General features: G+C 46.8%; 9 protein-coding genes across 9 annotated transcripts; 3 read left to right on the forward strand and 6 right to left on the reverse strand.

The window, feature by feature from the left end:
• Positions 1 to 1,461: 1,461 nt before the first annotated feature.
• On the forward strand, positions 1,462 to 2,927 carry Asppvi_005410 (NAD-dependent succinate-semialdehyde dehydrogenase; the record flags this gene model as incomplete). The annotated part of the gene is made up of 4 exons (XM_043301333.1): positions 1,462 to 1,630; positions 1,690 to 2,042; positions 2,063 to 2,292; positions 2,342 to 2,927. The coding sequence occupies 4 exons, from the start codon at positions 1,462 to 1,464 to the stop codon at positions 2,925 to 2,927; spliced, it is 1,338 nt and encodes a 445-aa protein (XP_043157268.1).
• A 1,474-nt stretch (positions 2,928 to 4,401) lies between these two features.
• On the reverse strand, positions 4,402 to 6,668 carry Asppvi_005411 (uncharacterized protein; the record flags this gene model as incomplete). The annotated part of the gene is made up of 5 exons (XM_043301334.1): positions 4,402 to 5,033; positions 5,094 to 5,166; positions 5,224 to 6,053; positions 6,110 to 6,427; positions 6,476 to 6,668. The coding sequence occupies 5 exons, from the start codon at positions 6,666 to 6,668 to the stop codon at positions 4,402 to 4,404; spliced, it is 2,046 nt and encodes a 681-aa protein (XP_043157269.1).
• Positions 6,669 to 7,240: 572 nt separating this feature from the next.
• Positions 7,241 to 7,628, reverse strand: Asppvi_005412 (uncharacterized protein; the record flags this gene model as incomplete). The annotated part of the gene is made up of 2 exons (XM_043301335.1): positions 7,241 to 7,543; positions 7,599 to 7,628. The coding sequence occupies 2 exons, from the start codon at positions 7,626 to 7,628 to the stop codon at positions 7,241 to 7,243; spliced, it is 333 nt and encodes a 110-aa protein (XP_043157270.1).
• A 71-nt stretch (positions 7,629 to 7,699) lies between these two features.
• On the reverse strand, positions 7,700 to 8,487 carry Asppvi_005413 (uncharacterized protein; the record flags this gene model as incomplete). The annotated part of the gene is made up of 2 exons (XM_043301336.1): positions 7,700 to 8,009; positions 8,060 to 8,487. The coding sequence occupies 2 exons, from the start codon at positions 8,485 to 8,487 to the stop codon at positions 7,700 to 7,702; spliced, it is 738 nt and encodes a 245-aa protein (XP_043157271.1).
• A 3,337-nt stretch (positions 8,488 to 11,824) lies between these two features.
• Asppvi_005414 (putative C6 transcription factor) lies at positions 11,825 to 14,368 on the reverse strand (the record flags this gene model as incomplete). The annotated part of the gene is made up of 7 exons (XM_043301337.1): positions 11,825 to 12,502; positions 12,593 to 13,030; positions 13,097 to 13,392; positions 13,447 to 13,901; positions 13,951 to 14,027; positions 14,160 to 14,183; positions 14,243 to 14,368. 7 exons carry the CDS (start codon positions 14,366 to 14,368, stop codon positions 11,825 to 11,827), a joined length of 2,094 nt encoding a protein of 697 aa, XP_043157272.1.
• A 356-nt stretch (positions 14,369 to 14,724) lies between these two features.
• Positions 14,725 to 15,798, forward strand: Asppvi_005415 (uncharacterized protein; the record flags this gene model as incomplete). Its single annotated transcript, XM_043301338.1, has 1 exon — positions 14,725 to 15,798. The coding sequence occupies one exon, from the start codon at positions 14,725 to 14,727 to the stop codon at positions 15,796 to 15,798; it is 1,074 nt and encodes a 357-aa protein (XP_043157273.1).
• Positions 15,799 to 16,077: 279 nt separating this feature from the next.
• Asppvi_005416 (uncharacterized protein) lies at positions 16,078 to 16,655 on the reverse strand (the record flags this gene model as incomplete). Its single annotated transcript, XM_043301339.1, has 2 exons — positions 16,078 to 16,362; positions 16,440 to 16,655. The coding sequence occupies 2 exons, from the start codon at positions 16,653 to 16,655 to the stop codon at positions 16,078 to 16,080; spliced, it is 501 nt and encodes a 166-aa protein (XP_043157274.1).
• A 1,209-nt stretch (positions 16,656 to 17,864) lies between these two features.
• Asppvi_005417 (uncharacterized protein) lies at positions 17,865 to 18,885 on the forward strand (the record flags this gene model as incomplete). The annotated part of the gene is made up of 2 exons (XM_043301340.1): positions 17,865 to 17,925; positions 17,999 to 18,885. 2 exons carry the CDS (start codon positions 17,865 to 17,867, stop codon positions 18,883 to 18,885), a joined length of 948 nt encoding a protein of 315 aa, XP_043157275.1.
• Positions 18,886 to 23,707: 4,822 nt separating this feature from the next.
• Positions 23,708 to 24,831, reverse strand: Asppvi_005418 (uncharacterized protein; the record flags this gene model as incomplete). The annotated part of the gene is made up of 2 exons (XM_043301341.1): positions 23,708 to 24,448; positions 24,502 to 24,831. The coding sequence occupies 2 exons, from the start codon at positions 24,829 to 24,831 to the stop codon at positions 23,708 to 23,710; spliced, it is 1,071 nt and encodes a 356-aa protein (XP_043157276.1).
• Between the last annotated feature and the right edge of the window lie 127 nt (positions 24,832 to 24,958).

A 24,958-nucleotide genomic window follows, 5' to 3' on the forward strand; every position in this document is an offset into this window, starting at 1 on the left:
TGCAGCACTGATCCTGATTTTCACTACCTGCCCGTCTCAAGCCAGAAAGCCTGATAGAGAGCATACTAGGTACCTCGGTACATGCTTCTGGGCTCTGGATGAGATGGGTTGCTGCTTTGACAATGCCAAACGAACGAGCACATTCTTGAGTACACTTCAACAGCAGTGGCATAAACGCAAACGGGCTGTAACTGAAAAAGGTTTCAAAGGAGCTTCTGAGCGCCACCTGCACTGCAACGTGGGTCCAACATCTCATGGGACTCGACCAAATACTCAAGAATGTTCTGAGTATGATCATTTTCGATCGTCAAGACAGGCTGCTGGATCCATCGACCTGAACCCGCCTGGTGGGTATTGGACGCAAGACTACGCTTCAGTTAGCGAAGAATTGGATGTGGTGGATTTCATGGATACTGATTTATGCAACATTCTTCTAAGCGAAGGGATTCCCAGGCCGTTACTCTGATGGCCCTGTTGTTCTTCTAGCAGCGCACACCCATTCTGACCTCGAGAATATTTCCTTAATCTAACTCGCTTTTCTGGATTTAAAGAGCAGGCTGATATTCTCAAGGACTACGGGCCAATGCTTGACCGCATGGTGGACGCGAAGTCTGTTAATTCTATTTCTTTCTTGTGTTATAGGCGTACTGCCTTCAGCAGACCTTCGATTGTACGCCCAGAGAGTCGCTGAAAAATTTTGGTTCGATGTAGATATGTGCCCTGATGTGGGCCTTCGTCAGCTAGAAAGTGATCAGGGCAAAGATACCCCTAATGGTAAACAGTACAGAAACGTGCTTTTGACGGGAATATATCTCCATATCTTACCTACTTGACGTATTCCTTTTGAAATGACCAAGAAATAAGATTTCAAGACAGTTGGTATCCCACTGAAGGACTGTTCTATATTGCTTTTTGGGGGGCAAGCAGTCATATTCATGAAAGTTACGAAGTACCATTCTATTCAGGAGTTCTTTTGTCTCCAATTTACCTCCCTTAGGTTGTTCAATATGTGCATGGTTCTCCGGTCCATTTTCCCTCGTCTCCAAATACACGTCATACCCATGTCGTCGGAAGCGCAGATTGAGAGACACTTTCGGCATATTCACGCAGTCCAGGATCCGGAAATGATATCCCGGATAGGATTGCCCACTGCATCCCAAAGAATAGTTATAAAGCTGACCATCATTCAACTTATTTACCTGGCTCTTCATGGAATTGAGCGACTTCTTCAGAAGTGGATTTAGCAATGTCTGTCGAACTTCCAGCTTCCTGCACCTCCTCGGAGAAGGTGTTGAACAGCATCGCTAAGGTCAGGAAACATTGTCTGTTTATCGAGGACTCTGCCTTCATAGACGGGCTTTGGAATATGAAAGAAAGAACATTTAGCGTATACGGTTTGTTGCCAAATACAAATGCGGTGGACAATATGCTCATTGGCCTTACTTTTTCCCAGAGCCATCTATGACCCAAATTCTCGGTAACGTCGCAGATTGTGACGTAAACGACGTAAACTTGGCGATAGAATCTGCAAACGCAGCCCAGCAAGAATACTATAGCTCAACTACAGCCGCAGAGCGTGGCAAGCTGCTTCGAAAATGGTACGACTTAGTCATGGCGAATGTGGAAATTCGTAAGTATACGACTCATCCTGTACAAAGTATTACATTTTCCTAATGGTCATATCGCTAGTCGGAACGATCCTATGTCTCGAGAATGGAAAGACGATGAATGAGGCCAAGGGAGAGATAGTCTACGCCCCAGATTTGATCTCTTGGTTCGCTGAAGAAGCGACGCGATCGTACGGTGACACGATTCCGTCATCGATGCACAACACCATGGTGATAACTTTGAAAGAGCCAGTTGGCGTATGCGGAATAATCACCCCATGGAACTTTCCCGCGGCAATGATCACTCGAAAGGTTGCGCCCGATCTCGCAGCTGGATGTTCGGTAGTGATCAAGCCCTCCAGCGAAACTCCGTTTACGTGTATTGCTCTCACCAAGCTGGCAGTAGATGCTGGAATGCCTAGCAAGATCATTCATGTCTGTCCAATCAAAAATAGACAGGTTGCGTCGGTGCTGGCGACAAATCCACTTGTTCGCAAGATCAGCTTCACTGGATCCACCAGAGTCGGCAAAGAGCTCGCAAGACTTGCCACAGGAACTCTGAAAGAGTCAGCCTTGAGTTGGGTGGCAACGCCCCGTTTATTGTTTTTGATGATGCAGATATCGATCTTGCTGTTGAAGGAGCCATGGTCTCCAAGTTCAGGTGCTCAGGTCAAACATCCATCTGGTAAGTACACTTCAATCTCACAACCTTCCTTGTGCTAATCATATCATAGCGCAAACCGCCTTTACGTTCAACAGGGAGTTGTGAAAGAGTTCACTGAAAAGCTTGTCAAGAGAGTATCTCAGCTTCAACTAGGGCCTGGAGTTGTAGACTCTTGCACACAAGGCCCACTCATCAACTCATCCGCCATTGAGAAGGTCAAGGAGCACATCTCAGACGCTCTTGCAAAAGGGGCCCAGATCGAAATCGGAGGCTCGGCCCCGGAAGTACCTGGGTGTTTCATAGAGCCTACTGTTCTCACTGGTGCGACGGAAGAAATGATAGTTGCTCAGGAAGAGACGTTCGGTCCTCTTGCCCCAATATTTGCGTTTGAAGATGAAGAAAAGGTCATCAAATTGGCAAACCTGACAGAATTCGGCCTGGCTGGTTATTTCTTCTCCCGCGATATCGGCCGTGCGATGCGTGTGGCTCAGAAGTTGAAAATTGGCATGTGTGGGGTAAACACGGGTAAGATCAGTGCACCTGAGTCTCCATTTGGTGGCATCAAGGAGAGCGGATATGGGCTGGAAGGCAGTAAATATGGCACGGCAGAGTATCAGGTTGTCAAAACCATTACATTAGGAAACCTTCACTTGTAAAGCGATGATGACCGCTCTTCGTCTAGTCTGTGGAACTTTCGGACAGTTGGCCTATTTAAATATACCACAAGTACCAAAACTTCTAATTTAAATGACGGGAATTTAGCCCATTACTATTCCGAAAATATCAGGGCTCCCAAGGGCAATCTGTCAAAGCAGTATAGTATGGTACGCGCATATGTGTCTAGGCTGACCACGAGCACCTATTGAACTCCACAATAGCTAAGTCAGGGAAGAAGAGCTAGCAAGAGCTTGATTACTTGGAGATATGTTAAATACCAGCTTATCTTTTCTGAACACCAGAAGGATTGATCCGTACGGGAGCAAGGTCGTCCGAGTTGCTGTACTTGCTCCTGGGGTACAGAAGAATGCCAATGAAATGCGGTGTACAAAAACAATCCATGAGAGGAGATCATTGATGGTGAAATAAATTCCTTGACCTACTGCGCCTACAAGTTTCCTTCTGCCTGGAGTCTACCTGCCTGTGAGAGGTGAAGATAAAAGAAAGACATCTGCGGGTAAAAATTGAGCAGGTGTACACGATCCAATGGGATCAAATTACGTCAATATCTCCGCGCAATTTAGGTTACCTAACAGAATGTAATTGTTCAAACTTGCGAGAGCTTCAAGGACTTTCATGGAGATGAAGGCTCGCGTATTGTCCATTGTTATGGATTAGAGTTTGCGACTGGTTGTGGATTGGATATGGATTGATCGGCACTATGCTTGATCCACCCATGCGGATTATGGGTTGATCCATGACCTATTCAACCTGCCATCATATCCATGCGGATTGGATTATGGATTATGGATATATCTATACTACCTAGTCAGGTGACCCCTAGTATTTTAATTACTACACATTTTCTAGTATTCTAGCCACACCACTAGGATAACTATATATTTTATTTTATAATATGATAATTCACTATATAAATATTATATATTACATATTATAGAAGGTAGAATAACCTTATATAAGGGAGTAGGGGTACCCCCTACACTTCGATAAAAGTAGTGTGGAGATATTTTTATCTAAAATCTAAGATCCATCATAGCTCTAATTTTTCTTAGTAAATCTAACATTTTATCTATGTATAGATAGACGCAACTATTTCATATCTATAGATATAAAAACATATCCCTATCTAGGCCTAGATGTTGTTATATAAACGTATCAGTTCTAAGGATGCCTTAGATCACATGCACCTAATGGGTTAACCCATATCCATGTGGATTAGGCAGGTTCAACTCCTATCCACATGGGTTGGATCCAGGTAAACCTGATTCAATCCAAAGTGCTGATTGGAGGGGTCGCATATAGATTTGCGGATTAGGTCAACCAGTCTACTTTGGGAAGAAGTAGCCATCCAGCCAGGGCCTGATAAAAGCCTCAAAATGTCTGTTCTTCTACAACGACTCATAGAACGTAGTTGAGACTTCTAAGTTATTGCTTGTCTGAGCAACTAATGCATTAGATAGATCGCCAACCCAATTGTCTTGCGTCGCGGGCGTCCAGGAATGCGAGGTACTGTTTGACCCGGGAACTGATTCCCTGCGGGTCCAGTCGAAATCGCTCGTAATTGCTAGCGTTTGATGCGGAATAACCGTAGGATTTCATGCCGATGCTGGCGGTGACATAACGGGCCCAGGTTGTAGCCACGTATTCTTCGACGCTAATGATAGGCTTTCCATCCATTGGGAAAACTGACTGCCGATATTCTTCACTTTGTTGATCAAAAAGATCAAAGCTTGGACAACTAACAATCCGACAATGGATGAAATATTCTCCGCGTAATTGTTGTGCGGCGCGTATGGTGTGGTGTAAACTTGAACCGCAGCTGACCAATGTCACATCCGCGTTGGTATCACCTTCAAGCACGTACGCTCCTTTCAGCACGCCAGACCGGCTAGTCCCGGACACATGGTCAACAGGGTCACGGGCCACAGAAATCATAGTCGGACCATCAGTTGAGGCCGTTGCCCACATCCAAGCACCGACCACCTCTTCGGCATCACACGGCCTTATGTATGTGAGGTTTGGCATAGCACGGTACAGAGAATCAAGCTCGACGGGCTGATGGGTTGGTCCATTCTGGCCCTGAGCTAGCCGGTGTCAACTTTCAATGAACAAATTTAATCCAGGATAGAAGTTCATTGCCTTACCAAATGAGTCGTGAGTTGCAACATGGATCACCGGAAGGTGGCTAAGAGCACCCATGCGTACACCGGGGACTGCCTGTTGTGCTTTCAGCTTCCGGTCGTTTTATTTCGGGCGCGATCTGGATACACTTACGTAAATGTAGAACATCAGGAATGTCGCAGTCACCGGTAAGAAGGTCCCAGGATGGAAAGCCGCAAGTCCATTTGAAATAGCTGCCATTGCATGCTCCCTTCTTCCATACCTGATGTAACGTCCCCTGTAGCTCACAGACGGATGGAACACATCGTTGTCCGAGTAGAGAAATTTGTTGGAGTTGACGAGATCTGCACCTCCACCACACAGCGAGGGATATGCCTCCCAAATCTTCTGTAGAATTAAACCATTGGACTCTCTGGTTGGCATTCCAAGGAGCTGTTTACTATCCAGGCTTTGGAACAGTGATCTAAGGTCTGGCTTCCCTCCCCGAGACCTAAAGGCAAAATCACTTGCCTTCTCCGGGTATTCCATAGTGTACCTCAGCAACAAATCCTGCCATTCTTTCTCCAAGACTTCGCCCTGCTCCTTCCGTTCACGGAAGAAATCGAGGCCTCGCTTGGATGGACTGTGGGTCAAAGAAGGATCTTGGCCGGCTGCAATCTTGGATCTAGCTACACTCTCAGCGTCGAATGCTCCATGGTGTGCCTTAGCGGTTCCTGCCGTATTGGTGCCAACTCCAATAACAGTGCGGATGTTAATGAAAGTTGGCTTCCCCGTCAGGGACTTGGCATGATTTAATGCAGAACAGATGGCTCCAACATTGTGACATCCATCTAGGACATCGAGGACGTGCCATCCGGAGGCCCGCATTTTTCCATTAATATCCTCACTACTGATCCACGAGAGTGGGCCGTCACACGTGACGCCGTTATTATCGTAGATCAGCACGAGATTGTCCAGTTTCAGATGGCCGGCAAGGGCGATGGCTATAGTGCTGTCAATATCCCAATATTTTGGTGATTTGGATATACTTGCTAGGTACCTTCAAGTGCAACGCCTTCCATAAGACAACCATCTCCAGTCATACAATAGATCCTTGAGCTCACAATATCGTAGCCCGGTCGATTGTACCGCGCTGCCAGGTTCTTAGAAGCAATGGCAAGACCAACCGCATTGGCAATCCCTTGACCAAGGGGCCCAGTAGTAACTTCAACGTCGGGGCACTCGATTTCCGGAAGACCGTGGGCAAGCGTGGTGTAGCCATTTTCCTTTGCGCTACCATACCCTTTGAGCTCGTTCATTGTCCAGGCCTCGTACCCAGTTAAATAGTTGAGCACGTATAAGAACATCGCACAGTGCCCTGTCGTCTTGGTTAGCAGGAAGACTCGTTTGATGCGGATTAACTTACCGTTGGAGAGCACAAATCGGTCCCTGTCGAACCAGTCAGGATTCGAAGGATTGTATCGCATGATGTGCTTCCAGAGGGCCACACCAATAGCTGCCATTCCTATGGCAGATCCGCCGTGACCTCCACCATTCTGGTTGCAGATGTCAAATATAAGATTTCTCAGCGTAAGCACAGCATGCTCGTTGTCAGACATGTCGTTAACGGATATAAGGTCGCCTTTGTAGGAGCCCACCTTCGAAGATGACTTTGGTTCTGAGTCAAATTTTTATGGAGATGAAAACTCCGAGAGGTCTGGACATTAAGGCATATATGTCGCAAACTATGAAGACCCCACGCCGCAATTATTAGCCCGGGATTGCATTCCCGGGGCCTTAACACAAGTGGCAGTGCACGAAACGGTGATTCCAAAGTCTTCATACAATTCAATATTTCCTAAAGATATCGGATGGAAATTTGTCCGAAATCAGGTTTTGATTTTGATGTCAGCTTGGCGAAAGGTAAATCCCTTCAGTGCCTCAATGTATTACTTTCTTCCTGTCTCGATACTATTTTCCTTAAACTTTCATGAGGATGAGGACTTTCAGCGCAGTGTCGAACAAAGCTAAAGCCAAGGTACTATCACAAGGCATATCCTATTAGGTATTAATGCATGATCCTCAATTTCTACCGATCTTGATTCAGGACCATTCGGTTAGCTGATTGACATGGGCAAAATGAATTTATATATATAGAGCACCGAAAAGAAGGCATCGGAAGTCAGGATGGTCAAAGGTTGACAACCGTCTTAATGATCAAGTTTGAATCCGCATCCCTTGTTCTACAAGCGGTCTCGTAAGCCTGTGGTATCGACTCAAGCCCAGAAAAGCGATGTGTGATAAGCTTTGCCGAATCCAACTTGAGAGTCTTATTCTTCACGGCCTCCAAGATCTCAATTGCGCGAGGGTAACAATTGATGTACCGCCAAACAGAAACAATATTGATCTCACGCCCCGTGATCTCTGCGACTGGCCACGATTGAATGGCAGTCCCCATTCCAACTAGGACAACTTGTCCACCGTTGTCAGCTGCCTGCGGTTCAGTTAGTTTTATCTGTTTGGCCTTCATTCCGGGCATGAGCACTTACGTAGATCGATGTTTGTACGCAACTCTCCATACCTGTACACTCAAAGACCCGCTCAAAAGAGCCCACGGTTTCTCCCCGTGGCCACTTCAATTTCCCAATTTCTAGCGCCAGCGTTTTAGCGATAGAAAGGCGCTCTTCGACGTGATTCCTTTTCGCGGGACGACGACAAACCCTGTATCCGCAAATCCATGATTCAATGCGAAATCAACGCGCCCCTTGTCAACGTCGGCAATGACAACGGGGCTGTCGTGCTCAATCTTTGCAACTGCGGCACACAGGAGCCCTACTGCCCCAGCTCCAAACACCAAGCAAGGCGAACCGTCTCTCATCGCGGCTCTCTTGACAGAATGAATGCTCACAGATAGGGGCTCTAAGAGAGCACCATCATCAAAAGACAGTCCATCAGGCAGTCTGAGATAAATCAGCCACGCCGATTAATTTCAAAGCTGTTGATTACTGACTTATGGCACCACTTGGCAGGATGATCGATGTATTCCTGGAGCGTTCCCTGGAAATGAGGAAACGACGCACCGCTACTGCGGAAACGATTTTTTGAGCAAATATTATATCGACCATCTTTGCACTTCGGACATTCCTGACAAGGAATACCGCTTTCAGCGGCAACCTTGTCACCGAGACAGATGTTACTGACTTTGCCGGCAACAACTCCCACTTCCACAACCTCACCAGCCGCCTCGTGCCTTCCGCACAACGGCTCCCTGAGCTCAATTGATCCATTCTTGCCATACTTGAAATAATGCACATCTGAGCCGCACAGTGTTGTATAACGGACCTGGATTCGTACTTCTGATGGCTCGATATTTGGCAATGAGCGCTTCTCCAACCTGAGCTGCCGGGGTCCGTGTAGATATTGGCCCCTGCTCGACATTGGTGAGTGGCACATTGTTGTGACTTCTTTGAAGGCAAATTCAACAGTCGTGGTGGTAGCCTTGGTGGTTTTCTTTGCAACGCAGCAATTGCATTAACATATACAGAGGAATCGACAGAGCCGAGCCATATGTTCCGGGATCCGGAACGGACTTCTGCGCCCTCCGACAGGCTTTCCTCATCCATAGTAACTATTATCGGAATTCGAGCTCCGGAACTGAAATTGTTTCAACCAGTGAATTCCACGGGCTCAGAAACGTTTTGGATTGCAAATACTCCTTGACTGGCTTGACGAGATGGATTCTGGACATGCGCTGTTCTCAAGCGGTCGGTGGAGGGTATTTTGGTTCCAATATTGTGAATTAGAAAGCTCTGTGCAAAGTTTCTGTTCTGTTTGCCAGAGGTCCCCTGGCAGGCGCTTCACAAAGGGATCAAAATCCAGGTCCAGTTAATCGGATATATGTAAGTGCGTCTGCATTTTGCTAGAGAACTTGGCTCACAGGACGTTAAGTTGGCTGCATCGCACTTGAGAGTCTATGTCATTAAAGCCTTCGGATGCTTGCCATCCATTAAAGAAAGATTAGCTACCACAAGGAGGAGTACTACGTGCGAGGGACCGCCGCCCCCCTGGGGACTTGTTACATGGTGGCCACCACCTCCTTAGCTGGCAACGTCATCTGGTGAGGACCGGCCCCCCAGCTATCCAGGTTGGGATAATCTAGGTATTATCTGATTCATCTTATTATGTTGCATCTGACTATGCTAGCTATAGTATCCTAATCTGCTAGCATGATGGTAAAACTAGAGGATACCTATTAGGATTAGTGCTGCTAACTAATTTTACTAGGGGCACTGCTCCCCGTATAGCTACACTACTTCTCTAGCTAGATAATCTGGACTGGCTAGATGCTAGAGGCATCCAGTGAGGCTTAAAGATATATATATGGAAGCTGGGCATGATTGACCATAGGGGTCAATCATAGAAGGTCTTTTGCCTCAGTGGTTAACCTTTTGCAGCCCAGCGCAAGGTTCTCACACTAGACTACCCAATTAACCTCTCCAGCTCTAATTCCTGTGGGATTACCTACTCTAAGCTTAGTACCTACTAGTAGGTAGAATCCAATAATAGAGGTGCCCCTTTACTATACTAATATATATCTCTATATCCTATCTTATTAGGGTCCTATATATTAATAGTCCCCTCACCCTAGTAGCTTAGACTGATAATATAGCATCGTAATATAGTAACCTCTATTATCCCTAATCACTATTTATCTGCTAGAATCCCTCTACTAGACTATATATAGCTAACTAAGTGCACTATAAGGGTCCCTATTAGATAGCTTTTATAGGAATTATGCCCCCTGCACCTAACTAGGATATCTATAGGATCTACTAGACCTTCTAATACTACTAGTAATACCTTGTAGGTCTAGGAGGACTACTACTAGGACTACCCTAGAATCTACCTACCCCTGCCCTAGTAGGTTAGTACTTAATACTAATTTATAAATAGTTACTAGTTTACTACTATTACTACTAGATTATAGGGGCCCCTAGTATATAGCTATAAGACTTACTATCTATATAGTCTACCTTTATTACCGTTATTCTATCCATCCCCTAGATAACCCAGCTTATTCTAACCCTAACTAAGTCATTATCCTACTTATAGTCTATAGATAGAGGCCTAGTAGGTAGTAATAGTAGTAGATTAGGGGGATCTAAATAGGGACGTAGACACCCCTCCTACTAGGGGGATAGGTTAGTACTAGATAGATAAAGAAGGACTAGGGGGAGGATATCTCCTAGATAATAGAAAATAGCTAGCCTAGAATAGGAGCTCTGCCTATGCCTCTTTAAAAGTAAGAGTACTTAGAAATACCTCCTTCTATACCTCCCTAGGAGCTAGCTAGCGCTAGGGGTAGTAGTCTTAGAGATCTATAACAGTAGAGCTAGCAGCCTTCTTTATTAATAAGAACTATAGGGTCCTCTTAACTAGGGTGTCAGAGAGTAGGGTGCTAAGCATCTACTATCCACAATGCCAAAAAGGTCACAATGATGATTCCCCTTGGAATCATCAAACCTAAAACCTGCTTATATACCACTTACCCCCTAGGCCGCAGCCCCCATGACATAGGGCCCCTATTAGGTCCCCTATTAATAATAAGGCTTATAACTAGCTTCCCTATATCTACTACTCCTACATAGATATAGAATATCCTAGTCTAAGAGTACTAGATCCTATAGGCTAAATAGTATGTACTTTAGCTAGTAGCTAGTCTAGTAATATCTACTAAAGTACTAAGTTAGGCTATTTTTAGGAACTATAAGAACCCCCTCTTTATCTTTAATATTTAGTACTAGTAATAGGATAATGCTACCATATAACTAATATTTACTAAATAGTCTTAATACTTCTACTAGTACTTACTATTAGGCCTACTCTATATAGTAAGGATACAGATATCTTATAGATCCTATCTATACTATAGGTACACTATGGTAGGAGTAAAGGGTATAGCTATACTATACTTCTATAGGCAGTATGATCTAGTAGCTATCTAGCACTACTAGTAATCTATAGGATATATACCCTGTACTTTAGACTACATAGCTAGTAGCCCCCTTCCTAGAGCTTCCTATACTAAATATATAGGCCTGCATAATCCCTAGGTATGCTATAATCTAAACCTTTAAGTATAAACTCCTGAGTTATCTCTATAACAACCATGATATATTAAGTATAAGAGAGTGGAAGGAAAGTATAGTGGCCTGTAATGTCCAGGCCCTTAATAGTTATAGCTACCTGTTTCATCTGCATTAGGCCTCCAGCCTAGGGAGGTGGGGGGCAAGCTAGTCCCAGAAGAGGGGCAGGGAAGGGTAGGGCAGAAGGGGCCCAGATGACTTATTTTAGCATAGCATAGTATTCATCTAAAAGAAACTGAGTTGCAAGAGATAGAATCATTAATCCCTTGCCATCCACCACCTAATTATCCTGCAATAAGGCCCCTACATCGCCAGACTGTGACTTGAGAGGGATATCAAGCCAATCGCTGGCCCGGATACCTTCACAACAATAACAAGGTTAGCCCTATAGCTTCCCAAAAAGCGTTCCAAAATTTCTCATTCCTTGTGCGTCCTTAGCCTCAAACTGCGCGAGCTCTTGGTACTCGGGATCTGCAGAGCGGCGTTAAGACCTGTACGCGTTGCTTTGGAGGGGCACAGCGCGGTGCATTTATGCGCCGTATAGAGTACTGTGTTCTCAGAGTGCCCTTGCCATATTACCTGTCGGCGATGGAGGATAAACCCTTTTGCAAGATCAAAGAGAGTGAACCTTACTTTATTAGGTCAGGTTGGCTATGTTCCGGAGTCTCATCATATGATGTAACTGCTGGAGCTTGGAGCAAATCGAGTGACAACATATTTGATAATGGTAAAGACGAGACAAGAGAGAATTCATTCCCTAACCAAGTGTCATCATCGAAGTAGACATCGGTGTCGGGATTAGTGAATAGACTGCTGATCGTGCCTGTTGATTCCCGGCTTGTCTTTGCTTCGACATAACGAGCTGCAACATCGTACAGTGGCTTGAAAATACGCAGCTGCCTATTACAGCGGGCATAGTGCGGCGATTGTGCCAGAGACTGTAGACCGTCAACCACTCCCTTCAAGCGGCCCAGGTCCGACGCGTCAGCAGTATCAACAACATTGTAAACCAGGATTGTGAGAGGGATAAATGGCGCTATGAGGAGAACCTCGTTGACCCAGTCGTGAAGACTAGTCGGCCATTTTGCTGCACCTGAAAGTATGGCAATGCTGGCTTCGCTCTCTTCAAGAGCTACTCGCGCAGCGGTGATGCATTGAGTACATGGTATTATACCCGGCGGACTCTCTGTTGGGATTCCTCGATATATGGACGCCAAAGTTGAGAATTCTATAGCTCTGTTGGCGTGTATCATGAACCGTGAAAGATTTAGATCTAGCACATGGCTACTCCACAGGTCTGGCCGACTCTGAGAAGGGTGGTTAGTCAGAGTGTCCACGGACTGATTCCGTATACTTACTTCAGTTGGGAGCACAGAGAAAGCTGGTTAGATACTTACATAATATCCGGTTCTCGCGGCTATCATACGCTCCAGCTCAGAAGCCAGTGCATTGGTACGAGACACGCGAACGGAGCCCGGTCGTGTCAACGCAGTTGGGCTATACAGGCTATCGTACAAGCGGCCGTAGAGGCTAGCGATATCAATCCAGTCAGGCAGCCGATTATATGCTAGGGAGGTCATTTTGCGGTCCAAAGTGAGTCGTGGGATGGTGATATCCTGGTCTCTAATAGTCGATGGCCTGCCGAGCCGTAAAGCCACAGCTTTCTCCACGGCATACACAGCCCAGAAAAGACACATCTTTCGCTGCACTGCGCTTTCTTGTTCCGTTACCATGGTGTGATTGCTATGCAACCCCAAGGCTAGGCACATAAGTGACGCTCTTGAAATAAACGTCCAGGCTGTGGACACTTTTCCCCGGTGCAGGCAATGAAGAGACTGTATGTTGGAAATCGCAAATTAATACCGTGGGGAATGCATTGCTACTAAGAGGGGAAAACGCACCGCCATGTACAAGGCACAGATAGAGTCAATATTGGTATGGATGTGAAAGGAAAGGCTCGATAGAATTGTCTCGAGGCTCTCTCTGCACGTTGCAGCTTGCACATCGTAGTCCTGTCTGAGTGTCTCGTCATCGGCAACAATCGAGCATTGGGTGAAGAGCGAGTAAAGAACGTAGTGTACTATGATCAGCTCTATATCGCTGATCGGACCGGGTGCGCAGGCTCTGATCACGTTCTGAGTGAAGTCTCCCAGGGATCCAAATTCGAAGGGCCAGTAAATCTCGCTCGGCGAGCTCTCTGCGGGATGATTATCAGAACGAGTGCATCATATCCTGGAAAAGAGAGACGCACCTTGTGTGATCCTGAGGCATGCCATGATTTTATCTATGGAAGGGATAGGCAAATCCCTAAGACTAAGACCAGAAGGCAGCGCCTTTAGAAATGAACGTGACCCTTCCAGCGTCTCATTTTGCTGCTTTTGGTCATTGACTGTGTTCCGCAAAGTGTTTAACGCCGAAGTTATGTCGTCGACCGCCCTGGAGAATGGGTCATTCATCACAGCGGTTTCAAGAGCTCTTGCTGCGCAAATGACATGGGCAAACAATGCGGACTCAATCCCTTCCGCTGGAGCTGGAGCTTTGGAGGATGCCCGAAGACTGCCAGATTGGAGCGATGAGTATGATGGTGCTCGTAATCTAGTTGGGGCCATAAGGCTACTATCACCATTATGGCGCTCATCTCTAAGTTGCCCTATGATTCCGTAGAGCTCCTCAATTCTGTTCGAAATATGCTCCAATCTCCTTTCACTGATGGTCTATTAATATTTAGAGAGATGTACTTGGGGGGATAACTCACTATACACTCGAGATCAGGACCCGTTGCCGCTTTTCTTTGGCTTTGTGAGCCAGTCTGAATGTACACTGCGCCTCCGCCTTGGTACAATGTGAGCACGGATTAACGCGATTACACTTGGTCTATTAAGCCAGCTCCAAAGTCAGTAGACCAACCTCGGATACACCTCACAGGGGAACAATCTTTGCTGCAGGTAAATAGAAGGATCGCACCTTCCGCTGACGGCAACGATCACACTGTGGAGCATGTCAGCATCTAATTCACATGTGACGCGACTAAGGAAATGTTCGCATACTGCCACTCTCTCCTTCACCACAACCTCATGCTCATCTACCCCATTCCACTGAGAATCCAGGCCACCTTCTCCCCCTGCTGCTTGGCCAGTGGGTCCGTAATCAGTGCCTCCAGGTCTGAATGACATCATCACAACGGTATCTAGAAATGCTCTCAAGGAGGTATGGGCAGGACAAATTGCAGGCCGAATGATGGAACTGTCAAAAGGTGTAAGTCCGGACTTTTTGGGAGCCCTCCCCGACGAGGTTGCCCAATGGACAGATTTGCAGGGTTCGATGAAATTTCGAGCCATGGCCGGACACTCGGGGCGCCAAGAGGGCGCAGTCCGAAGAGTGGAGACACCCTCGGCGGCCTTATTTACTTGACTATTACGTGCCTCTTGTTTTATGCCTCATGCTCGTTTGGACACGATTGTTATCCTTGCATATCCTGTGAGCCCGCAGACATTTGCGCTTATCAATCCTTCCTAACAAATACTCCACCATGAAGTATCGCGGCGTTGTCTACGATGTCGGCCTCAATTTCAATGGCGCTGAATTCTCCGTCGAGCCATTCGATCCTGCTCTAGTCAAATACGACATGAAAACAATCGCCGACGACTTGCATGCCAATGCCGTCCGGATTGAAGGAGAGGAGATAACTCGGCTGGAGATTGCCGCCCGGTCAGCGCGCTCGACGGGACTAAAGGTGTTTTTCAATCCGTGGAAGATGAATGCAACCATTGAGGAGACCCGCGCATACTTCGAAGACGCGGCAAAAACTGCAGAAAGATTACGCAAAGAAGGCATTGATTTAGTCTTTATCGCCGGCTGCGAATACACCATCTTCAGCAAAGGTGTTTTCCCCGGAGATTCTTTCAACGACCGTGTAATGTTCCTCGGCCCGCAGTTTCCAAGCGGCCATATGATCGAGGATATTCCTCAGGCTCTGCGTGACAAGTCTGTCGAGTTGAATAAGGTGTTGCGGTCTTTCGTTGAGGTGATTCGTTCCCAGTTCGGAGGAAAGATCACATATTCAGCTGGCACCTGGGAGGTCGTGGACTGGGATATATTTGACATCGTTGGCATAGACTATTATCGCCGAGGAGAGACTGCAGAGAAGTATGTCTCGTGTCTCGACCGGTACAGGATTGGAAAGCCTCTCGCTGTTTTAGAAGTCGGCTGCTGCGCGTACGAGGGAGGAGCAGAGCGCGGAGACGGCGGGTTCGCACTCTTGAAAGGCACGAATCCAGACGGCACTGGCATCTTCGAGAATGATATTGTCCCAACTCGGAGCGAGAAGGAACAGGCTGATTATGTTGGGACACAGCTTGAGCTTCTCAACAATGGAGGGGTTGATGCGGCCTTCATATTCCTGTTTTCGTTCCCTTGCATGCCGGGAGGAAAAGGCGCGAGCGATCTGGACATGATGTCTTTCTCGCTGGTAAAGACCTTTCCTAAGAAGGACTCAAGATCTAAGGATATGCCTCCATGGGTACCAAAGGAGTCTTTCCATCGCGTCGCTGAAGTCTTTCGTTCTATGGAGCAGGAGGAGCAGAGTTCCGCGGTAACTCAGTGAAATGCACCTTTAGGCAAGGCCATGCTTAGGAATTAGTATTGCATAGTATCAGAGCAGTTGTGACTTAGAACAGACAGTGGATTGATAGGTAACTGGCGAGGACAAAACAATACGCCGTGAAATATGAAAAGTCTAGTAATATCGAAGCGCCATTGCCATAGACGTGATGACGTTCACACTTCATATCAAGGTATACACTCATTTTGTAAGACAACGAGTTCCTATATTCAGTACAGAACACTGTTATATGACACCGCTGCGAATAACCCAGAATATAGCTCAATATGGGATTATTTCAATGAGGTATCCATCTGGGTCTTCCACAAAAGGGACAGCCACGGCGGCTTCCCACAAAGGCCTGTCAAATCCCTTGTCGGGCATATCGCAACCTAAAAACGTAGCCACGACCTCTGAACCCTGAGTCACGCCAGCTTCTTTGAGTATTCTAACATTGTGACTTCTGATATATTCCATGGCCTTTGCCATATCCGGGACGCCGATTGCCAGCTTGACGAATCGAAAATCAGGATAGTCACTTGAGTCGGCCATGCCTTTCTCGGACTTCTGAAGGCAAGGTCAGCCACAGTCTTGCCGGAAGCGGACGAGACTCTTTGATGAAGTATCGTTACCTTTGGGCATACTAGTTCTAGTACACCTTCCCTAGCGAAGAGTTGCGTTTGTGGATTCGCTGCATCAGGATAACCGAGGAAAACAACCGTGGTCGTGTCCAATCCCATGCGGCCCAATTCCTTCATGCCAAAAGCACCCGTGTAGAACGCAACGGATCTGTTGATATCCGTAACGCGAAGGCCGACATGCGTCAGTCTAAATCCGCTGGTTGGGTTCTTCGATGCCATGGTGTTCAAGTGTTGAGAGCGACTTAATGTATTCGTTCAATGAGCAGATGTAGGAAGCTGCTTTTACAGATCGAACGAAAATTTCTAGATTCAACTGCACTTCGGTCCCGCGCTTGCTAATTAATAGGCTGTCTGTTCCTGGAAGGGCTATGCCAATTTCCGGGCCCTATTGTTCAGATTTGTCAGTCGGAAAGGTTGCGATCCGAAATCCGCAGGAATGTTGCTGATGTAATTATACTTAATGTAATCGGTAAGTGAGAGGATCACGAAACCGAGCGGACCACCCAACGCGTTTTGACTGCCATTTCAAAAGCTAATATTCAGCCTGCCAATATGCCACTAAAAGCGCGTACAAACTCAAAGATTAGTTGAGCAGGAGGGAAGGACCCTATCTGAAGTATGAGCTCAGAAAAAGAAGGAATCCTTAATATTTGTGAAGCTGCGCGTGTCTATACTCTGCCTTATACTACCCTCCAGCAGCGTCTAAAGGGGCGTACCGCTGAATTACGCGCAAATAGTCATAAAATGACTTAAAACGAAGAGGAATCCCTTATTCAGTGAATTCTATCAATGATTAACGTGGAGTAGCTCCCCGACCATCTCATGTATGAGAAATGGCGAATATCCTTCTTTCAAAGCGTGGAGAAACCACTACCCAGACGGTTAGAGAGAAATGGGTAATAATTTATTAAACAGCATGATGAGATTAAAACCCGATTCTCTAGGCGCCATAACCATCAGCGTGCCAAATGTGAACACCCAAAGATCATCCTAGATGGTTTAATCGCATTTAGATCACTACGATGCGTGATCCGCTCGCTTACCCATCACAACTAACTAAACTGACTGAAAGACGCCGGGAAATGAAACCCGAGCCGCTTATGAATCCATATTCATGGTGATTATGGATCTACGAGGTATTTATAGACAGACTGCTGGTCTGAGGAAAAGTAGCTTGAGAAAATTGCATCAGGTCGTTTGCTCGAAATCATGACTGGTAAAGGGAAACACGCTCTCATTTTCGGGGCCTCTGGTATTTCAGGATGGTCCTTGATGAAGGAGTGCCTCTCATATCCTTCTCCGTCGACATTCCATCGCGTTACAGGCTTGTGTAATCGCCATATTGAAAAGAAGGCCTTATTGTTACCCAATGATAGTCGCCTCAATATCGTTTCTGGCATCGACCTTACAGGATCAGTCGAGATAGTCATGGAACAGCTGAAGACTAAGGTGGAAGACATCATGTTGGTTGATATTGTTTTCTTTTGCGGTAAGCCTACGCAGCTTCCACTCTTTTAAGCATACTTAGATCGAAAGCAACTAATCTAGGTTTCTTCGGACAGCCTATATCCAAGCCTCCGATTACGCGTCACTGCGAAAGATCAACACGGACCTGCTCCGTACAGCAATCAAGGCCACCAGCGCCGTGGCGCCGAACCTTGAAGTAGTTATTCTTCAAACTGGTGGCAAAGGTTATGGATTAGAATTCCAAGACAAGGTTCGGGTCCAGCCTCCGCTACACGAAGATCTACCCAGGATCCCAGAGCCATGGAGAAGCAAAATCTTCTACTACGATCAATATGACCTCTTAATGGAGCTATCCAAGGGTTCAAAGTGGACATTCTCCGAAATTCGGCCTGACGGAATCGTCGGATTTGCCCCTAGCTCCAATGCCATGAATATGGCGCACGGCATAGCATTCTATCTGACCCTTTATCGAGAGGCCCATGGCGTCGGGGCTTCTGTTCCATTCCCGGGGACGCGGCAAGGATATTACTCGACGCACTCCGACACATTCCAGGATATTCTGTCGCAGCTGGAGATCTACGTTGCCCTGCATCGGGAGAAGTGCGTTAATGGGTCATCTTTCAATGCTGCGGATGGGCAGACTGTGAGCTGGGCTCAGGTTTGGCCGGGTCTCTGTGCGTATTTCGGCCTTGTTGGCTGTGAGCCGCAGAACGGCTCTCAGACAAGTATGGAGGACTTTGTCAATGGGCACATGGATCAGTGGAAGCGTCTTGTTGAGGTCCATGGGTTGAAGAGCGACACTGTGGAGAACCAGAACTGGGGCCATACGCACTTTATGCTCGTCGATTTTGACTTCAACAGGGACTATTCGTTGGAGAAAGCTAGGTCTATCGGGTTCACGGAACGTATTGACACTGTAGAGGGCTATAAGATCGTTTTTGATCGGATGGTTACTGCCAAACTGATCCCATCGTTTCGCTGATTATAATTGAGGAAAGACTAGTGGCTTGATAGAAATGAAAGATAGAAAGATATATAGGGTTATTCCGAAGCGCTAGTGGCGCTTGATTGTTGTCTCAGGGTTTCCTCCTGCGTCACGCTAGGTTACCCTCTATGCTCTTTATACTCTCCCTCAGATTCGCTATATTAACTCAATTGCTCGAGACTTCTTCTTTTTGCAGAACATACTGGCGCTGAACGACATCGGAAAATTTCAATCTCTAAGATTTTGTTGATGTATTCCAAGTACAAGCTCGCCGTCTCTTCATGCAAGAATTAAATCACAGGAACAAAGACAGTGATCAGCGTAGCATAGACATGATTATACTGCCAGGTGACGCMCTCAATATTCATGGGTGTCACCAACACGACTAGACAGTTGCATTTCCAACTTGCCGCTGTCCCAATTCCCGCTCCCCTATTCCGCCACTGCTGCATGTTCACCTCGGCTGGGTACATCCAAGATATAGCGATCCGAGTTGGACCGAATACGGTATAGTAGCCAAATATAAAATCAACGGCACAGTAGACCACTTTTCTTTGTTCGCGCCCCGTCTTCTTCCAGCGACGAGCACAAAGCATATACAATGAGCCAAGGCACCCCAAAGCATGAGACGCTTACGGCCGACCGCTTCAATGAAGGCCGCTCCTACAGATGTTGATGTCTTGAGGTTCATGGTGTTTCGCATGGTGAAAACGAGGGTCGTCCGTCCTGAGACATATTGAGAGCTGAATATCGCGGGAGGAAATATATAGTGACATTAATACCTCCCCACTGCCGCCTGAACTTGGCCCCAGCACCCAGGAGCACATGCTGCGTGGTTTTAGGGCATATCTGGAGTATAGAAAGGCAATAATCGTGCGGACTTCTGTTCGTGTTACTCCTTTATCAGCCATCGTGGAAGTCTGACAGTCAACGGATGATGGACACCGTAGCAACGGCGTAAAAGATCTGGAATGCAACGGGGAACTCTGAGGAAACGCTACAACGGTCGATACAGCCGAATCTAAACCTAAACCAATCCAATGATGATGAGCCGGCTACGATGACATGACTTCCGCTTCTCCGATCGACAAACAGAAATAGCCGGCGAGTTTATAAAGGCTTCGTGGGTATCCCTAGTGGAAGATGCTTCATAGCTACTCAATACGATTAGTACCTGGATCGTTGCTACCGAAGGGTTCTCTAACTCGACCTGTATCAGAGCTTTGGCCCTATTACCGAAGAATTCTGCTAGGAATCTAGTAAAGGTCGCAGATTCGGGTAATATTTGGACTCATATGTAGCGCCAACTGCACACCTGCGGCCATGTTAGCAAAGCTCACTCTAGCTGTCATAAATTCGCCTCACATTGCGTCGGATAGTGCAGGAGAATAAAAATGAGCAGTGAGACCCTTCCTTTGTGCTCTTGACCTCCAAAAAATCTTCTCACTCACAACGTGTAAGCAGGGATTGCCAGGTGAAGCAGAGCTGAAGCAGATGTTTCTCAAATTACTCCGGGCTGCGGACTCTTGGCGTTCCGTGCGTCCATAACTCGGCGGGTGATTTCACTCCGGACTCATGAAAACCTGTTTTCTTTGCAGAATTTTGGTCAGGACTTCCCCTGGAGTCTCTATCTTCTTTGTTTCAAGAACTTGTAGTTAGACTTCAACCTATCTTCCAGAATCGCTTTACTGGTCCTTACAAATTATTTTGTAATGCTGCCATGCACACCTGCCGAGAGCGAAGGTAGCCGCACCGGCCAAGCGTCAAGGCGAGACGACATCCACAGTCTCGTGCCGTAAGAGGACGTGGTCTCACGCTCGAAGGGTAGAGAGTAGAATGAGAAATCAACACCGCTCTTCTTAGGACCAACTTCCAAGATGTCCCTTCAGTTCCCCTCATTAGTCGAGACATTTTACAGACAGAMAGGAGGGGCTATTGGCTTTAATTCTCCCGACGATGTGAAGATTAAACGTATTTTTCCCGAGGCCCTCTCCCCTAATACTGTACCCACAGTGAAGCAATACATTCTATTACGAACAGCATGACCTTCGGGGCCTTTTCTTGCTTAAAGTTAAAAACTTCGGAGGTTCGACTAGACATTATTGTTGGCTTCGGCCCTAGACCCAAGTCGATAAACATGACGCATGAAACCCGATTCTGCCTATAGGACCTGTGAGTAGAGTTTTCCATTCCATTGAGAGTCTCCTGGCTACCATTCGCCATTGAAACACCCACCGTCAACTCTCTGCCAAAATGAGAAATATATGCCGGATTTAGTCATGTCGAGTGTTTCAACCTATTGCCATTTGACTCTTCTGAAGGAGAATCAGTAAGCTGGACTTGCATCTGGCTGGGGAAATAAGACCCCTGCGGGCTAGTTGGCATTGAGCCTGATGAGTAACATAAGGAGATTGAGGCCCGTCTGTAGGTATGAGGCATTTAAACCATTTGGTCGATATCTAGAGGTCAGGGGAGAGGCTCGTCGAGTCTCAGAATTGGGTCTATGATAGTACTTTGTGCTAGTTATCTTTGACTTTGATCGGAAAGAGTTCTTGCATGCAACTCGTTTTGCTGATTTTATCGACCAAATTCACACTATCCTGGTTAGCCGGGTTAAATTTGCCTGAATGGTGAAGGGTAGAATTAGTTCCGTCCAACCTATAGGCGCGCCACATACATCTGCATATGCATGCTAGAGCAGTACAACGATCATGTTCAAGAACGTCAGACTTATTAATCATGGAAGGACAACCTCCCGTTGGAAAATGAGACCCGGTTTCTCCTTCCAAAGCTGTGTCTAGTAACTTGACAAAGAAGTATGGAGATAAAGCATTCCCGTTCCGCCAGAATATTCCTCAAATTGTTCATTTGACAAACTCTACCTCTTCCGAGCACTGTAGAAAGTGGAAACACGACAACGACCATGTCTTCTGCTCCAGAAAATGCCGTTTTGCTCAGAAAGGTTCAACCTGCATGGGCGAGTCATTCTCGTGACAGGTATATCATTATCAAAAAGCTTTCAATACTCTAATAGCCAAAGTAGGGTCTAAGATCTGACACTTGATAGGCGGCGGCCGAGGTATCGGCATGGCGCTGTCGAAAACCTTCATGGACGCTGGTGCCGTGGTAGTGGCGCATGGATATTCTACCAGAACCTGATTCCATTTTTCTTGAATTACAGAAGGAAAGACGAGAAAGTCTCTTATATTACCGGTAGGCAGACTTCTTTTGGTCAGGGAGGTCTGAAGTCGGTCAAATCGCTAAAATTACTACGAAGCTGTGACCTGACCAAGGAGGAGGAACTTGGATATGCTTTTGAACAGGTCTTAAAGAAGGTGTCCAGCATCTATGGAATGTCAGTATATGTCCTCTCCAGCTTCCTCTGGAGAGCCCTGACTCAAGCCTGGTGAGCAGCATTACGGCAGCAGGTATCTGTGTTGACAAGCCCTTTGTGGAACACAAATGGGTAGACCTCCAGAAGCTGCACGCAGTCAACGCATGTTAAGCTCTTGACCAGCTATAGCAGAGCATGCAATAACAAAGTTAATAGGAGACGGCGACATTTTTTCCGGTGCAGGAAGCGGTCCAAAATATGAGGCAACATGGTATAAAAGGAAGCGTTTTGATGGTCTGTTCTCAGTCATCCCATCATGTTTGCCCTGGTCATCTCTTGGCCGGTTATGCCGGTAGCAAAGGTTTTATCGGGTCTCTAGCGAAAAGCCAGGTTCATGAGCTCGCTCCTCATGGTATTCGTGTGAACACAATTTCTCTAGGATAGGTCATCCCGGTTGTAAAGAAAGAAATGCCTACTCAACTAGCCTCCTAGGTATATCGCCACAAATATGAACCTGAGCATAGCGGCTCATCGCCCCGAGCTGTTCCGGATTTTTCACGAGGCGCCGCCGCTTGGACGTGTTGAGAACACGCCAGGACCTGCAGATGGCAGCTTTGTACTTACTGAGTGATGMTTCCTCCTACGTCACCGGTCACGACCTAGTTGTGCATGGAGGAATGCAAGTCTCTTCCGGGAACTGGAAATGTTCCTATAGAAACGTTCTCGCACTTGTATTTTGGCTAATTTTGGTCCTAATTAAGCAAAGATTGTAGTGAGCAAATGTTGAGATGTCCACTGAATATAGGGTTTATGCCGTTTCCCCAGCTATAGAAGCCTGCATACCTCGTATTCTCGAACGAGAAACAAACAATTTTTCGTGCACAAAGCTGGTGAACCGGGTTCTTCTCTGACCCTCTGGGCCGGCTCAAACAATTGCCATCACCCACCAAGATAGAAGAAGAGGACCCCATTCTCGCGGACAACGGCGAATGGAACCGAAGACAACGGATCTTTCCATCTATCCCAAGGGTACCAGAAACCCATCTTGATAATACGAGCAGGGCCGTTAAGCTCGGATTATCACCGGTGTATATGATGCCCTGCCGTGGATATCGCCCAATTGTTGCACACGAAATCCGCGACGCACCATCGGTGAGAGGCTATGTACTGGAAATTGTACTTGGGAAAGACATTAATACTAAGTTATTTCGAACTTGCTAGTACTTGCGCTTGCAGAGACACTAGTTATGTTTTCTCAAGCGATAATACAAGGTCGGCCATGCAATTATCGTCTCACGCTGTAACAAAAATGGTTCTGGGTTGGACCTAGGCAAAACAAAGCAAAGCAAGGCGAACAAGCGGACTGTAGGCAGCTTTCTTGCACACAGGAAGCGATCGCTGCAATCCAATTGTGTATTTGAGGGCGCTGAAGTATAACTTAGATGATATTTTCCATTCTGCCCTTGAAACTGTAGCTCCATTAGACTATTGCATTTTGAGAACAATTTCATCACCGTTCTCGTTAAATACAATCTTCCCACCAGTTTCCAAACTTTTCTGCAAGGCAGTTGCGATTTTCAAGCTGGTGAGAGCAGCAGTGAGCGTCATCGGCAGCTCGGTTTTATCCAATATAGCATTTATAAATTGGCTCAACTCAGTCACGAAGGCTTCTCGATACCGGTCAATCCAACTGGGAGTAACATCCTGCTGGATTCCAGCTGCATTCGATACCTGAACTCTGTTGTGGTGTGGCACGGAGTTAATCGATATTTTCCCCGTCATACCAAAAATGTCAGTACAGTTGTCATATCCATGAGAGGTTGTGCGGGAGTGATAGTATTGGGCAATCCGCCCACCCCAGAACTCGACTACGCCCATGGCGTTGTCAACGTCTTTGAAATCTTTCATCTCGTGGTGATGGGTGATAATACCAGTCGCCCAAAGTGCTTTGGGTTTGATGTCGTCGCCAATGATCGACAGGGTGAGGTCGATATCGTGAATGACGGTATCCAAAAAAATTCCCCCACTCTGTCGAGCATATCCGATGAAATATCCAGTTTTGTCCAGTTTCTCGGCACCGTGCGATCGCACAACAATGGGTTCGCCTATTGCACCATCCTTGATCTTCCGAAGTGCATCTTGGTAGTTCTCGTCGAAGCGTCGTACAAATCCAACCATGACCTTCGTCTGAGGATTCAACTCCGCTGTTTGCATCAACTGACATAACTATACAAATGGAGTTAGTGAATATATCATGATGGCAAAGTGAGATCTCTAACCTGGACAATATCTGTTGTCACTGGCTTCTCACAAAGAACGTGGATTCCGAGCTCCATGGCAGCCAATGTCTGCGAGAAATGGAGATCGGTCGGCGACGCAATGACTACGGCATCGAGTCCAGGAGTGCGAATCATCGCGTCGAAGGTATCAAATACCTTCACGCCCTCAGGCTGAAGGGTTTTCTTGGCCCATCCAATCTCGTGCGGCGCGGGTGAACAGACAGCGAAGAGCCTCGCGCGGGGAACTTGAAGGACGTTCAGTGCATGGCGTTGGCCCATGCGGCCCAAGCCCACAACACCGATGTTGGCCTTCTGAATGGTATGGGTCATCTTGAAGCTAACTCGTAGCGGGTAGAGGAGAGGAAGGCCCTTGAAGGAATCGATGAGTATGATAGACGTGTTCTCTACTTCGCACAGGTGTCTTTATTCTTGACTGCCCGGAATTCAAATGCCGACC

The sequence above is a fragment of the Aspergillus pseudoviridinutans genome (assembly GCF_018340605.1).
Source record: "Aspergillus pseudoviridinutans IFM 55266 DNA, scaffold_3, whole genome shotgun sequence".
Taxonomy (NCBI): Eukaryota; Fungi; Ascomycota; class Eurotiomycetes; order Eurotiales; family Aspergillaceae; genus Aspergillus; species Aspergillus pseudoviridinutans.